The 16,104-nt window shown below is 46.5% G+C and overlaps 1 protein-coding gene across 5 annotated transcripts in view; it reads left to right on the top strand.

The window, feature by feature from the left end:
- PHACTR4 (phosphatase and actin regulator 4) overlaps positions 1-16,104 on the top strand; it is a 464,595-nt gene that overhangs the window by 332,285 nt on the left and 116,206 nt on the right. For all 5 annotated transcript variants that reach the window (XM_085647671.1, XM_085647667.1, XM_085647669.1 and 2 more), the window contains one exon: positions 14,994-15,558. In XM_085647671.1, coding sequence (XP_085503797.1) covers positions 14,994-15,558 — 565 coding nt within the window. The remainder of the gene's footprint in view (positions 1-14,993; positions 15,559-16,104) is intronic.

Here is a 16,104-nt window from a genome sequence, read left to right as displayed (position 1 = left end):
TGTCTCCGTTTCAGCCCCAACACTCCTTACCAGCTTGAGTGTTCATTCAGTTACTAGGAATGATGGAGTCTTGCATTTTTATAGTCCCCTACGCAAGACTTCAAATGCGTTTCCCTACGGAAATGCTTAGCACGTCAGTGGAACTAAGCTCACGGTCAGTTATCAGATCTAGTGTTTGTAGACGGCCACACCCATCGCTCTCTGCAGTGGTGGAACACACAAACCTTTTGAAAGGGCAGATCTTCTGCGACCCGCTTCCACACATAGTACTGACAGCAGACGCATCACTGACAGGTTGGGTAGTTTCTCTCCAAACCAAAGCAATTCAGGGCATTTAGAGCTTGCAGCAGAAATAGCTTCATATAAATCATCTAGAGCTGGTAGCGATTTTGCTGGCGCTGAAAGCATTTCAAGTTCAGCTAGTATGCAAGACTGTCCTAATTCGTACAGGCAACATGACAGCCATGTACTACATACAAAAACAGGGAGGGACACTCTCTTCAGCTGTCACAGCTTGTACAGACAATCTGGAAATGGGCCATACATCACAAAATATATATCCTAGCAGAATACCTTCCAGGAGTAGACAATCAAATGGCAGATTTGCTCAGTCGTCAGACACAGCAAATCCACGAATGGGACATACACCCTCAAGTTCTCCTCCCATTCTTCCAAATGTGGGGATTCCCATACATAGACCTGTTCGCCACACATCTAAATGCAAAATGCCCAAACTGCGTGTCCAGGTATCCACACCCATTGTCCAAAGGCAATGCACCATGGATGAATTGGCCAAGGATATTTGCTTACGCTTTTCCGCCTCTCCCACTCGTTCCATTAGTGGTTCAGAAACTCAAACAAGCGTCCCTCACACTAATCCTAGTTGCTCCCATATGGGCATGTCAACCTTGGTTCACAACCCAATTGGAACTCTCAGTAGTTCCTCACCAAAAACTACGTCTTACACCCAGTCTCCTCACACAGAGCCATGGAAACATAAGACATCAAGACCCCAGTCAACTCAATCTGGCTATCTGGCTCCTGAAGTCTTAGAGTTTGGCTATCTTAATCTACCGCCAGACTGCATGAATATTATCAAAGAGGCTAGACGTCCTACCACAAGAGGCTGCTATGCAGCAAAGTGGAAACGGTTTTTTATATACTGTAATAACAACCACATCAACCCACTTGATGCTTCTGTACAAAACATTATATGTTATTTGTTACATCTACATCGTTCCAATTTAGGGTACACGTCCATACGCTTACACCTGGCTGCAATAGCTGCATACTTACAGAATAGACAACATCTATCTCTTTTTAGAGTGCCTGTTATCAAAGCCTTTATGGAGGGACTCAAAAATGTCATTCCCCCGAGACATCCACCTGCTCCAGTGTGGAATCTCAACATTGTTCTCACTAGACTAATGGGGTCCACCCTTTGAGCCATTGCACAAATGTGAACTGCAATTTCTCACATGGAAAGTTGCTTTCCTCGTTGCTATCACATCGCTCAGAGTGGGTGAGCTTCAGACATTAACTATAGAAGAACCTTTTTTACAAATGCACCAAAATAAAGTGGTTCTTCGGACTAATTCTAAATTCCTTCCTAAAGTAATTTCTGCTTTTCATATCAATCAGTCTGAGTTACCTGTGTTCTTCCCTCAACCAGATTCAGTGGCAGAACGTGCCTTACACACATTAGATGTGAAGAGAGCATTGCTTTACTACATAGAAAGGACAAAATCTTTCCGTAACACAAATCAACTATTTGTCGCTTTTGCTCCACCACACAAATGCAATCTCATATCAAAATCAGGTATTGCAAGGTGGATAGTCAAGTGCATTCAAATATGCTCTGCAAAAGCAAAACTAGCGTTAACAGTTCCCCCTAGAACACACACTACACGCAAACTGGGGGATTCTATGGCATTTTTAGGAAATATACCCATAGATGACATATGCAAAGCTGCAACATGGTCTTCACCTCACAAAACACTATTGTGTAGATGTGTTAGCAAGACAACAAGCTAGAGTGGGCCAGGCAGTTTTACATACACTGTTTCAGACCACTGCAACAGATGCAGGTTAGCCACCGCTTTGGAAGATAACTGCTATGTAGTCTATGCGCAGCATATGATCTACAGCTCATATGCCTTGAAAATAAAATGCTACTTACCCAGTATGCATCTGTTCTTCGCATATAGAGCTGTAGAGTCATATGCGCCCACCCGCCTCCCCGGGTACCTATACCTGTTGCAGTAACATCTTACTTAGATACATGCATTCATGGACATCTCCTTTTACTACTCTTACTAACACCATTATCACCCTCTGCGGGAAAATAATCTAACAATGGAGTCGATACCAATACGCACTGTCATCGAAAGGAGGAGTCACCTAACTTGTGACTGGAAAAGCCTTCTTCGAAGAAAAACAAAGTGCAAACATCCTGACCAACACTAGATGGCGATGTATGCACAGCATATGACTCTACAGCTCTATATGCCAAGAACAGATGCATACTGGGTAAGTAGCATTTTCCTTCTCTCCTTACTTTTTCTCTACCCCATTTCTGTCTCTTCCTTGTTCATTGCATGGCTGTGTCTCTCCTATCTTCCCAATTTTCTGCATGTATTTCTCCCTGTCTCTGTACTTAGCTTATTTGCCAGGCTTTGTCATCCACCTCTTTGCTTTATCATAACATTGCTGTGAATGATTATTTGAGCCTATGCTGCTGACATGTAGGTAGAAGGGGGCACATAAAGCACTAAATAGAATTTTACTTGCACCTGCCAAGCCATCGCACCACTTGCAGCCCAGATATAGCTGTTGATATTCACTAGACCATTGGACCAGGGTCACCCTGGAACTGCCAAAGACTGCAATATGATGGGATCTGTACACAGCGATACTAGCACTTTTCTATATAGTGTTAGGTTATTTGACACAGGCGCCCTTGTAACAATCCATGGAAAACACATTGACTCCAATCCCTTTTTAGGTCATGCCGAGGCAGCGCTTGCGCTGTCTCTGTGAGACTTGCTGTATTCAGGATATGGGCTTAAAAGCTCAGCCGATTTTCAGGGACTGCCCCTGTTACATGTGTTGTTACACAGAGCTTGCGAGCACTATTTCTTTAAGACGGAGCACTGGTGAGCAGTGCTGGTGGTTTACAGAGCTCTGTTGTAAACAGGGCTGTAAATCTTGCTCTTAACTTGCCACATTTCCTGTGCTTTCAAAGACCGAGATCTGTTTTGGCTGCAGCTGCCTCCTGCTTTTGAAACCCACAGCCTGGCGTCACGGTCCCTGAAGATTACAGAAGACAGTGGTCAATGCACACATTATGTTCTTTTGTAAACATAAATGTCTGCACGTTTTGTGAAGACTGGGTTCGCCTGTTTGTAAGCGCTTCCAGACGTGGCAGGTAATGTAATGTAGGACAGCAGAGAAAACTTGAATTGCCCAGGATCACATAATGTTCAAGTGGTAAGTTCAGTTTCCGAGTTCTCTTTGACCAAAGAATCCAACACACAGGTCTAGGCCTCCACCTCAGAACTGGCTACTGGAGAAGGGAGCACTGAAAGTGACCAGCCCCTTCCGTTAGTTCACTTCCTACCTCCTTTTAGCTTTGATGATTTGCTTTATAATATCAGGTTACACCATTGAAGCAATAGCAGCAAAACATAAGACGAATCAACAACAGTAATACTAATAACAAAAATAACCTCAACATCACATAGAAAGCCACTCCTGCATACTTTCAGCTGTTGAAGAACTATGTCCAGCCATTACCTTTAAATTCTACTTTTGTCTTTGTGAAAGCATGGACGCTCAGTGGGTTTAAACGCAACACCAGCCATCCGATAAAGGGTGCGAATGCCTTCCGAGAGTAGCCGGGTTCATTTTAAGGCTGATAAAATAAGTGCCACAAAGATGGGTTAGCATTAACACATTTTATATCAAGCGCCACGATGAACAAGATTGCAGCAGTGTACGGAGCGCATCGAAACAAGCTATTATCATCAGTTCCACTCCCTGATACTTCCTGGGTTGATGCCAGCAGCGTGTGTCGTTGTTTTACATGCACAGAGCTTAGGCTCAGCATTTCATCTGCCCGAGGTCAACTAATCAAGTTTATTTCGGGTCAAAGCCCATAAAGCTTAAAACACAAATTCGTTCAGAAGAAAAAAATTAAAACTGCCGCGCAATGGATAATTTGCATCCGTTTCTTTGATAAAACCCTACCCAAACCCCCCCTGCTACACAAAAATGGTACATAGTTACTTTTTAGTACTTCAGTTACACAGCGCAGCTGCGAACCTATGACCAGCACAGATTTATTACTCAAATAAGTAAAGATTGAGGCTGTTACCAGCATCAGTTCCTAGGCTAATAACCAAAAAATTGCAAAAAGTTATAATATAAATAGCATAAGAATTGCCAACCCGCACAAATCAATTTATTTTCACTCAGGCAACAGTTTGGACAGATTGTGCAAAATCCAGCCCCAGGCATCACTCAAACATGTGCAGATTTTAGATGTCAGTTTTTTACGGCCCATTAACTGTGGGGACTTGTGAAACTGCTAACTCGCATGATAATATTTCTTTATTGTAAACAGCCAGCGTGCCTATTAGACTCTTTCGACAGTGAATTAACATTTGGCATTTTCTCTTTGATATTCACAACGCACACTTTAACCGTACCATGTTTTTGTATAGCGATGGGGTTTCTGTTGTCAAATAGAAACAAGCATTTGCAATGCAGGAGGTCTTGCATTAGTGAAATTTTGAGCTATTGGCGTTGCTAATAATAATCGAGGTCAATAGCTCAAGCTTTCAGTAATGCAAGACCTATTGCATTACAAATGTGACACCTAGAGGAGTAGCTAGTGATCATGGAGGCTTGGGGCAGGGGGTTTGGACACTTAACATCACATGGCGGATTTTCATCCCACACTATGGCAGCGACAGCCACATTGATGCCCACAGATCCTACCAGCCTGTTGGATTTGACGCTGGGAAATTGGAGGCCTGAGCGGGGTAATCCAGTATTTTCCCGGGATATCCAAGGGTGTGGGAGGGTCTGAGGTCGTGTAAAGTTTTAGAAACAAATAAAACATGAAATCGGGCGCCATGCTAAGCAGCGTGGCGCCCAAGCACAATAATGAATGAAAGATGATGAAAGTGGGTGCCGTGCTAGAATATAAAGACGGCGCAATTTAACGTGTACAACGGGCCGTGAAAAGGGCTCTATGGTTAATAAAAAAATTTGAAAACTGGCACCATGCTAAGCAGCGTGGCACCCGAGCACATTAATTTTTAAAAAAATGATGAAAGCGGATGCCATGGTAGAATATAAAGCACAGTGCCCGGGCAATTTCACATGTGTATGGTGGGCCGTAAAGCAGGTGCCATGGTTATTAAAAGAAAAAACACGTTTATCAGGATATTCAAGGGCGCGGGAGCGTCTGAGGTTGCATACGGCGAACAAGCACAGCAATTAAAAAAAATATTTGCATTGCAGTAAGCAAAACACATCGTGGCTGCAGTAAGAGAAGTTCAATAAAGAAAATAGTGCTTACAGACTTAAGAACACTTACCATGTAACAATTGAAGTAAAAGGGCCACTCGCCATATGAGGTTACAAATGAAGTCAAGGAGGGACTAACAAGCCACTTTACAAATCAGACGTCCGCATTTATGAAGCACACTGACAAAAGCCAATGACAAATATGGGTGGAGAGTGGGCGGGGCTTCTATTACATACTCCACTACAACAAGTCTAGCAGAGCAGCGCATGTGCCCTGACTCTGGGCTCGACCTAAACCAAGTTTATGTATCCAGTTAGTAGATATGAACGTGTTATGTTTTCTCTCACACTCTCTCTCTCTCTCTCTCTCTCTCTCTCTCTCTCTCTCTCTCTCTCTCTCTCTCTCTCTCTCTCTCTCTCTCTCTCTCTCTCTCTCTCTCTCTCTCTCTCTCACACACTCACACTCACACACACTCTCTCACACACACACACACTCACACTCACACACACTCTCTCACACTCACACACACACTCACTCTCTCTCTCACTCACACACACACTCACTCTCGCTCTCTCTCTCACACACTCTCACACACACCCACACACACACTCATACACACACACACACACACACATACACACACCCACACACACACACACACACACATATATATAAATATATGATGCCTTAGGAGAAGAGTGCACATTTATATCTACAAACTCGAAAGCAGATAATTATATGTGATTAATGTGTCTTTTTTTCTATTTAATAACCACATAAACATTCCTGGCCATCAGAGGAAAAGGTTTATTTTTTTTAAAGAGTGTCAAGGCAAAACTAGTGTCTACCTCTGTTGTGACTTCAATCACATAGTGTGCATAATGCAGTTTGATAAGCTTTGTGCAGAAAATCGCTTCACAAAAAATAAAGTATATAAAACACAGAGCAGTAGCCCCAATGACGGGATTGGATGTGAAATGTGGAAAAGGGTACAATTTTCTCATTTGTTTTATCATGCTGATGTGTCCCTCTAATTCGTAGCTCAAGAACACTATGCACAGAAAGGAACAGCTGGCTCTGCTAGGCATACAATGTTATACAATGCATTATATATTGGCGCTCACCGTATAGGGCCTTGTGTGTGTGATATAAAACTTGAAACTTACCCTCCTGTACTGGAAGAGAACTTGCTAATTCGCCACAGTCACCGGATCTCCCAAATTTTGTAAAATGGGAAAGTTGCTTTAAATGGGAGACATGAACTTGTGACTTAATCCCGTGTTGGGAACCTGGAGATCTACTGTCCAATCGCTCCTTTGCCACTTAGCCGGGAATATTGTGTGATGCTGGGCAAATCACTTCATCTCAATGTGCTTGAAACAGTAAAAAGGGATAAACCAGCGGTGCGTTTGGGTGTATAGCTCGGTTCATAGCCCCCAACATCCCATCATAGTTTCAGTAATCCGGTTTAACCTGGTCCTGCGCATCATTTTTGTGCTACATACTGCACCTTGTAATCTTTAAGATGCCCCAGCTACATTATACATTAAACACACACATTTATTTAAAATTCATTTAAATACCACATACCATTTATCAGGATAGTGTTTCAAATCGATGTTTGTTTATTAATTGCTTCTAGGGTGAACATTCCAAAAGACCTCTTCTGCCTTTCTCTCCTGAACTCTTCTTCAATATGTAATCAGTGCTTTAAATAAATCCCCAATTTTCTAAAAGATGGGCAATAAATAAGCTGAGCATTTCACATTCAGTGCTAACTACCGGAAATTGGTTCTGTGTAATACAACCGGGAAGACTCCTGCCTACCTGCTGAGGATACCGCTGCTGCTGCTGCATTCCGTCATCGACGCTGCAGCTCCTGGGCTCCCTTCTGCTCCGTGTCTCCCCCGCCACCGCTACTTTACATCGCGGTCGAGCGCGGGGGGAGACTACAGCCCCCAGTCTACCTTGCGGCCGCTGACGCCGCCAAACGCGCCCGGAGGCGCTTAAAAGTGCACGGCTCCCTCGGGGGAGCGGGTAATACAACCGGGAAGACTCCTGCCTACCTGCTGAGGATACCGCTGCTGCTGCTGCATTCCGTCATCGACGCTGCAGCTCCTGGGCTCCCTTCTGCTCCGTGTCTCCCCCGCCACCGCTACTTTACATCGCGGTCGAGCGCGGGGGGAGACTACAGCCCCCAGTCTACCTTGCGGCCGCTGACGCCGCCAAACGCGCCCGGAGGCGCTTAAAAGTGCACGGCTCCCTCGGGGGAGCGGGTAATACAACCGGGAAGACTCCTGCCTACCTGCTGAGGATACCGCTGCTGCTGCTGCATTCCGTCATCGACGCTGCAGCTCCTGGGCTCCCTTCTGCTCCGTGTCTCCCCCGCCACCGCTACTTTACATCGCGGTCGAGCGCGGGGGGAGACTACAGCCCCCAGTCTACCTTGCGGCCGCTGACGCCGCCAAACGCGCCCGGAGGCGCTTAAAAGTGCACGGCTCCCTCGGGGGAGCGGGTAATACAACCGGGAAGACTCCTGCCTACCTGCTGAGGATACCGCTGCTGCTGCTGCATTCCGTCATCGACGCTGCAGCTCCTGGGCTCCCTTCTGCTCCGTGTCTCCCCCGCCACCGCTACTTTACATCGCGGTCGAGCGCGGGGGGAGACTACAGCCCCCAGTCTACCTTGCGGCCGCTGACGCCGCCAAACGCGCCCGGAGGCGCTTAAAAGTGCACGGCTCTCTCCGCGTCGCGGGACGCGCGCGGGCGTCGCCGGGCTAAGCCCGGGACAAGGGCGGGACCGTCTGTGGCCGTCCGGGCCGGAGGAGGCCGGGCTGGGCCGCCCCTCTAAGCTTTGCTCCCCGGTTCAGTAGTGTTTGAACTCTCACTGGCTATTGCTATTGTTCTTATTCCAGTCAGTCATTCTTTTTGGTGTAGAGTGTGCTCCTTTTTATTGTTGGATTTTACCGATTTGTGCCATAAGGTTTTCATTGCTTATTGTCGTGGGCACACTAGAATCATGGGGAAGCACTCCAAACTTACAGCTAGTCGTCCGATGACTAGACAACTGGCGAACTCTACCTCTCAGTTCCCGAGTCTTACAGCGATTGACAAGATGCTGCAAAAGACAATTGGGGTGGTGGCTACAGCCATTGAAAACACAGAAAAACGGCTGTCGATTACACCGGCATTCAATATGCCCCCCCCCCTAGATGGTTTGTCTGATTATTCTTCTTACCAGGTGGATCCTGATGCCATGTCTTCTATGCTGCCCTCATTCACACAATTACCGTGCGCTCAGGCTCAAATAGATGAGCCAGCGCTAGTGGAAGAGGGGTTATCATCATCCTCCTTTGTTTCTATTGTGGCCCCTATAAAGCAGGTTAAGCCAAGGAAAAAAACAAAAAAAACAGAAATTAAGAAAAAGGAGATTTTTACCAGCCCCTGTTCCAGATAGCTCTCCCCCTTCGGCCCCGATCCTTCGCCCCCCTACTTCTATCCCTCCGACCTGGGCGACTACTCTTTTAATTGATCTCCAGTCACACATAGATCAGTCTCTAAACCTCCTGGCTAAATCCCTGTCATCCAAAATTGACAGGTTGGTTTCCCTAGTTAACTCTAAAGGTTTTGGGAAGAAGCAGCCTATCCAGGACCCTAAGTCCAATTTGGGCAGTTCGGAGGGTGCTAGTCTTCAAGTAAATCTATCTAATTCTACCCCCCTTTCTCAACCACCTTTACCCCCGACCCAGGTGTCCACGGATCTGGGCCAGCCTCCTATGGTGCATTCAACTGCCCCCTCCCTCAACGCTGGACCTCATTTGTCCCTGACTGTGCCCCGAGTCCCTACTGTTGTTCCAACCCATGAGTTGCCAACCCACTGCAGGGATTTAGTTTCTCGGAACACAGACGGGGCTGGTTCCCGCCTACCTGAGGGGGGGGACCGACCCCTCCGGAGCTTGGATGATTCTCATCTTCTGGTCCAGCTTCCTCCGGAGGCAGCACCTTATGTGATTGTGCTCACGGGAGTTCCATCGGTAATGAATGGAAGGGGGGAATCCTATCTTGAACTAAAAAATAAAGTTATCCACTGGCTGTCCAAAAATAGACCTTTGAAGGGAGTAGGGATAGGGGAGATCCTTCACGTTCGGAGGGTTAACTGGCTAGGGACCCGCTCAAAAGACATAGGGGGGGGACTGTGTCTTGATTAACTTTAGGGACCCCAGAGTAGTAGATTACATTCTGATGCAGGGAGGGCAGTACAGAAGGGGTGCTATTGAGGCATTGCATTTGGGGTATTTTTATTCCATTTCCAACACTCTGGTCCCAGCTGATTTACCTTACTTCCACCAGGCCCCACACATTTCGTATTTTAACATCCCGGTTGAAAACCGTTTTGGTGCGCTAAATGCGGTGGACTGACCACCACAACCGAGTCCTTACAAGGGAGAGTTGACGCCCGTGGGGGGGAGCCAGGCTGAGGATGTTTATGATATAATGACGATGGCGCCCTTGGTTGCCCCGGGATCGGTGAATGGCCCCGAGCCCCTTTCTCCTCCGTCCCTGTCTCCCAGTCTACCAGTGGGCTATTTAGGGTCGAACCCCCTTGTCCATTCTGCTTCCCACAGCCCCCCTTCTCCCACCCCTCCGGTTGACAGTCCACCTTGTATATCATTCCGGAAACCATTAGTTGGGTCCTGGAATGTGGCCGGTTTAGAGTCCAAACTCTCTGATCCCGAGTGGGGAGAGTTAATGGACAAATATGACATCTGTATATTTCAAGAAACCTGGCTACGGTCTATACCTCGGAGGGTGGGTTACGCATCTTTTGCAGCCCCAGCAGTTCAGGGGTTGCGTGGGAGACCTTCAGGGGGTCTAGCTGTTTGGGTTGCAACACACCTGGGGTGTTCAGTAAAGCCACTGGATTCAAAGTCCCCTGATATTCTATGCCTCCTACTAACTTTTCCTGCTAGCTATTCACTAGCAGTTATAAATGTGTACTTGCGCCCCCAGCCGGTTCAGTTAGGTTTGACGATTCTGGGCGCCCTGGATAATGTTCTACATTCTCTTCCACAGGCGTCCCATAAACTAATTGGAGCAGATCTCAATTGCCACTTCGAACCTCTCCCAGGGATTCCTTCCACCACCTGTGAGGAGGACGAAATTTATTTAATCCCTGATCTCATTTCCTACCCGGCCAAACGTCTCTCCCCCCTTGCCCTCGAGATTAATAGGCTTACCATTGCACACTCCTTGCGGGCCTGCAATGGCAGACTCTGCCCGGACGCTCCGGGGTCTTTTACCTTTAACAGAGCTGGGAGCTGTTCGTCCATTGACTATGTTCTGGTGAATGTAGAATTCTGGGGCCATTTGGCCTCTTTTTCTATTATCCCAAGGGCCGACAGCGATCACAACCTATTGTCTCTGGAACTGATTAACAATCTAGGTGGTAGTGAATCCTCTAGGCCCCAATCTCCATTACATAATGAGAATTTGGTCCTAGTGGCAGGTGGCAGACGGATCAGGTGGGAAAGGGTTGCGACTGACGATCTAAAGTTGGCTGATTTATATAGTGCTGTGACCTGCTCTCTGGAAGCAGTCCTCCATCTTTTGAGTCCTGCTGGGGATATTCCGCAGTCCCGCTTTTTTTAACTCCAGACTATTCACAAGGATTTTCTTGGTAGTTTGGCTAGCTTCTTCTCCTACAACCCCATGGTCTCAAAACCAAGGCCCCTTAGGCCCGAGCATTGGTTCAATGGTACCTGTAGGCGGGCTAAGTCTGCCCTGCTAATAGAAGTGAAAGAGGGCACGCTGTCCAGTATCCGGGCAGCCAGGGCCACCTATAAAGACCTGATCAAGGAAGCAAAAGCCGAGTGGGAGGATCTAAGGTGGCAAAATTTACTCCAAGCTCTAGCTGACCGTGATTCGAGGGCGTTTTGGAACATTGTTCGATCGGGCTCGGGAGCCAGCTCCCCAGCATTTATTCCTAATCTTAGTGAGGAGGTCTGGCTCGCCCATTTCCAACCCCTCTTCTCGGCCAGTAACCCTCCGGCTAGCAACGTTGCAGGCCTCTTACAGATCGATACTGCAATGGACTTGCTGAGCCAGGTAGAAACTGAGTCTAGCCTCTTTTCTCTCTCAGAGATTGAATTGGCCCTCAATTCCCTTTCGGTGGGGAAAGCTCCAGGGCTCGACAAGATCCCCGGTGACCTCTACCGAAGTGATGTAAAAATCTGGGCACCTTATATATGTGTATATTTTAATGCTATTTTGCAGGGCCTTAGGATCCCGGACACCTGGCTGGGTGCAGAAATTATTCCCATCCATAAAAAATCTTCCCCATTGGACCCAGCCAATTACCGCCCCATAAGCCTGATTGACGTCCTTCAGAAGCTGTTTGCCCGAGTCCTATTATCCAGACTGCAGTTCTGGATAGAGGACCAACACATTCTAACCTCCCTACAGGCGGGATTCCGAGCTAAGGTTTCTACTATTGATCAATTATTTAGATTACTTTTGATCTATTGGAAAACAGTCAGCATGGGTGCCGGTAATTTGTATTTGATCTTTGTGGACCTTCGGTCCGCTTTTGATATGGTGCAAAGGGAAAAACTTTGGGCCATTTTGCTAGAGATGGGTGCCCCTCCCTATCTTTGCCACTTATTCAAACGTCTCCACCTAGGCACCTATGCAAGGGTGAGATATGGGAGAGGCGGGGAACTTTCTTGGCCTTTCCCGGTAGAGAAGGGTGTGAGGCAGGGCTGTGTCCTGGCCCCCACCCTTTTCTCCCTCTTCATTAATGGGCTGATTGAGTACCTTTTGCGCTCCGCTAACCTGGACTCCCCTGTTTTGGCGGGACGTAAGGTCCCGGCCCTGATGTTCGCTGATGATACGCTCTTGTTATCTCAATCTTACATGGGCATACAGCGTACATTAGAGGCCTTTTGCTCGTTTTGTAAAATCAGGGATCTGGAACTGAACCTTTCTAAGACCAAATTTATGGTGTTTGGTTCCAATTCACTTAATTGCCCCCACCCCAAACTAGGAGAGATTGAATTGGATAGGGTTGCCACGTTTGACTATTTGGGGGTGACCCTTAATGATAAAATGAATTGGGGATCCCATTTGGCAAAGGCTAATTTGAGACTAGCCCAATCAGTGGGGGGTATCCTGAAGGTGTTTAATAATTCTTCGTGCAAACCTCTGGGCCCCCCGATGGAAATCTACAAATCACAAGCCAGAGGAGGAGCACTTTATGGTGCTGAATTATGGGGATATTCCACCCCCGCCTCCCTCTCATCTATTGAGAATTCCTTTATTAGGAGACTGCTGAATTTACCTGTCAGCACCCCACTAATCCCTCTGAGATGGGATCTAGGTTTGATTTCCATAGAAGAGATTGCCCTGAATCGTCCTCTTCAGTTCTGGAGGCGTCTTTGGTCAACGCCCGAGTTGGAAAGCTATAGGCTCGATCTCGGTGACATTTTGGCAAGGGGTAATTCGGATAAGATCCCCTGGCTTGCCCACATAAAAAACCTTTGCAACCTAATAGGGATGAGGAATTTATGGTCTGCACCGGAAGTGACCTGCCGTACAATCTCGAAGAACTTATTGAGGGAGGTTTTGAAATCCTTTAGGAAGGGTATCTTACTCCATTCCTCCCTGGGCAGGCTCACTGATACCTTTCTGGATATTAAGTGCAGCCCCCAATTTGAAGTCTTCCTAGACGTGATCCAACCTCCTCTGGCTAAGAAACTTTATATACAGCTTAGACACGGCTCCCTTCCACTGAGAGATTTCACCCATAGATGGTCTAACGTTGCAAACCCCGTTAGCTCTTGCCCCCTATGCTCTGCCATTCGCGAAACAGAGTTGCATGTTGTTCTCTTTTGCCCCTTATACAATATTGCACGAAAAAAATGGATCATCCAGCTATGCAAGTCTAGGGGCCTTAGGGACTACAAGGAGGTGTTCAGAATTCTGAAATATGACACCACCCCTTTGGTAGTGTTTGCAATGGCTAAATTTCTCCTCTCAATGTGGTTCGCCAGGTCCAAATTTTTGTCTTCTGCTACTCAGCCCCCTGAGTCAGTACTACCCTGTTCATCATCATAGTACTTTGAGGTATATGTGTATATTACTGGCCCTGGATCAATTCTAACTTTTTTCCCGTTTCGTGGAACAGATCTTGTTTTTATGGTGTTTGTTCTATGGAACTGTTTTAATGTTTTAATGGATTTCACTCTATACAATGTTATTTAATCATGTTTTTTAATGTATTTATGTATTTATGTCTTTTTATGGTATTTTACCGAAATAAAAGTTTTGACTGTAAATCACTGCTTTCTAACTGTAGGTCCCTTCTATAGAACACATACCTAAAAGGTACCGTTGTGAGGCAGTAATAAGTCTAGTGAACCCCCTCTGTCTGGCAAACAGGTGTACTTACTTTGTAGCTAAGTTTGCCCCATAGAAATCTCTCTTCATTCGCATACACTTACCACCATTCTACATAATTACACTCTCACAATGCCACTCCACATAATTCCAATACTCAATACCACATAATTACTATCCACTGTTCTACTGCACACCATGACACATAATTCCACTACACAGTCCCACACCACACAGTCCCACAACTAACAAGTCCAATCCAACCCACATAATTCCACTCCACACCACAAAAATCCACTCTATTCCAAATCAAAACACAATCGTAAAAGACCTTGCCATTGACAACGCCAATAGCTCTAACTCTCGCAATTGCGAGACCTATTGCATTGCAAATGCTTGTTTTTTGCGTGACAGAGTAGACGTATTTGCAAGTGAGCTTTGATATTAAGTCTCACATCACAGCCATAGAAGAACAAAGTGATGCACATCACTCATGCGGGCAGGGAAAGATAGGAACTCATGCATATACGCCCAATCATCAGATTGCATTCCTCTTTTTAAGATTAGACCAACAGATTGTGCAGCAGAGCTGGACCAGCTGGTGTCTGAAGCTAAATAAATAATGGGGTAAAGCGGGACTAAATGCCGTGAGATAGGTCTGCAATGTGCATGGATCATTCAAAGTCTTTGAGATCCTCAGTGCAGTTCTGTGAAATATCTTTAGGTAAAGAGGTGCTGCCCATGGCATACTGACTACAAGTAAACATTCTTCCATGTTTAAGCCCAATGCATGCTGGAATTTGGAGCCCCAATTTTCCTTATGTTTCCTTTGTTACATAGTCTCTTGGTTCTGAATAGAATGGGAGCAGAAGCTTTTTTAGCAGGAAAGGTCTAGAAGGAACCGAACTGGAGTCCCTTCCTTAACAGTAAATGATTTATTGTCTCTTGATATTAAATCTTGCATTGTATTGAAATCTGGAGAGAGATTTATAATGACCATGACTGTAGTATGTAAGCATCTGAATATACAGCTATTCTTTTATTACCATTCTCTTTCGTTTCAGCTGAGTTGACCCAGGTGGCTGGGGGAAACACACTTGTGTCTGTAAATGCTAAGCAGTCCCCGCCATTGGTGCCCAAGAAGAATGTGCCTCCGAACTCTGTCTCTGAGCTATCTGCTGGGCCAAAAGCACCAGTCAACCCACGTGAAAGGACCAATCGGCCGGTATCTGTGGAGCCAGCTCAAAACCACTCATCTCCATCCCCTCCTCTGCCCACTCATATCCCACCTAACCCTCCACGTCACCCTGCTCCTCGGTACCAGCCCCCCATACCTCTCATCTTGGAGCCACAGGTTGCTGTAGAGCCTCCTGAGGAGAGTCTGCCGGTGCGTGAGCTTACAGGAAGGGCTGGTTCAGAGAGTGGAGAACCTCAGGCACCCTCTCGGCTTTCCCAGATACCACTGCACATTCGGATTCAGCAGGCCCTCACTAGCCCACAACCCATGACCCCAGAGGGAACACACAGGGCTCACTCGCTATTGTTTGAGCCCCAGGACAGTGTGAGTGAGGACAGCTCTTCTGGAGGAAGGATCCACTCACTGCCGGTGACCATTGAGCTGCTCAAAGTGTGAGTACTGCAGTATCTACTCTTGAAACTTGCCCACCCACAGTCCTAGCGCATCACTCTCCCTGCCCTCCCCCACTCCTAATTCCCCACTACTTCATCCCCCAATGCTGAAACCCTGCCCTCCTCACACTTCTGCTCTTCCAGTCACCTCTTCTGAATCCCTGCTTCTCCCCATTCGCCAGTTACTTTCTCTTAGACTGTATCCTGTCTGCCTCACTCTTCTTGCTTGGTTATCTCCCTTAGTTTCGCCCTTCCTTCGACCCTTATACTTTTTTTCCTTCTTACCCCCATTTCCCCTAATTTCTTTATCAAGATCTTTTGTTCTCTCCCGTCTTACCTTCTTTTCCTGTGCTGCTGTTCTTCTTTGAACTTCCCTTTCCAGTAGTTTCACTTCTTTTTCTTTGCCTTCATGTTCTGTTTATTTTTCTTTCTCGCCTGTTCTCTTTTAGGGCATTACAGTTTTATTTTCTCTGTTCTCTTCTAGTTCTTCATAACCACTCACTTCTTCCTCTTATTTTTCTTCGTTCCCTCTTACCATCTCATTAT

The sequence above is a fragment of the Triturus cristatus genome, chromosome 3_2 (assembly GCF_964204655.1).
Source record: "Triturus cristatus chromosome 3_2, aTriCri1.1, whole genome shotgun sequence".
Lineage (NCBI taxonomy): Eukaryota > Metazoa > Chordata > Amphibia > Caudata > Salamandridae > Triturus > Triturus cristatus.
The sequence above is the reverse complement of the archived record's forward strand: the minus strand, read 5'-3'. Positions and strand labels throughout refer to the sequence as shown.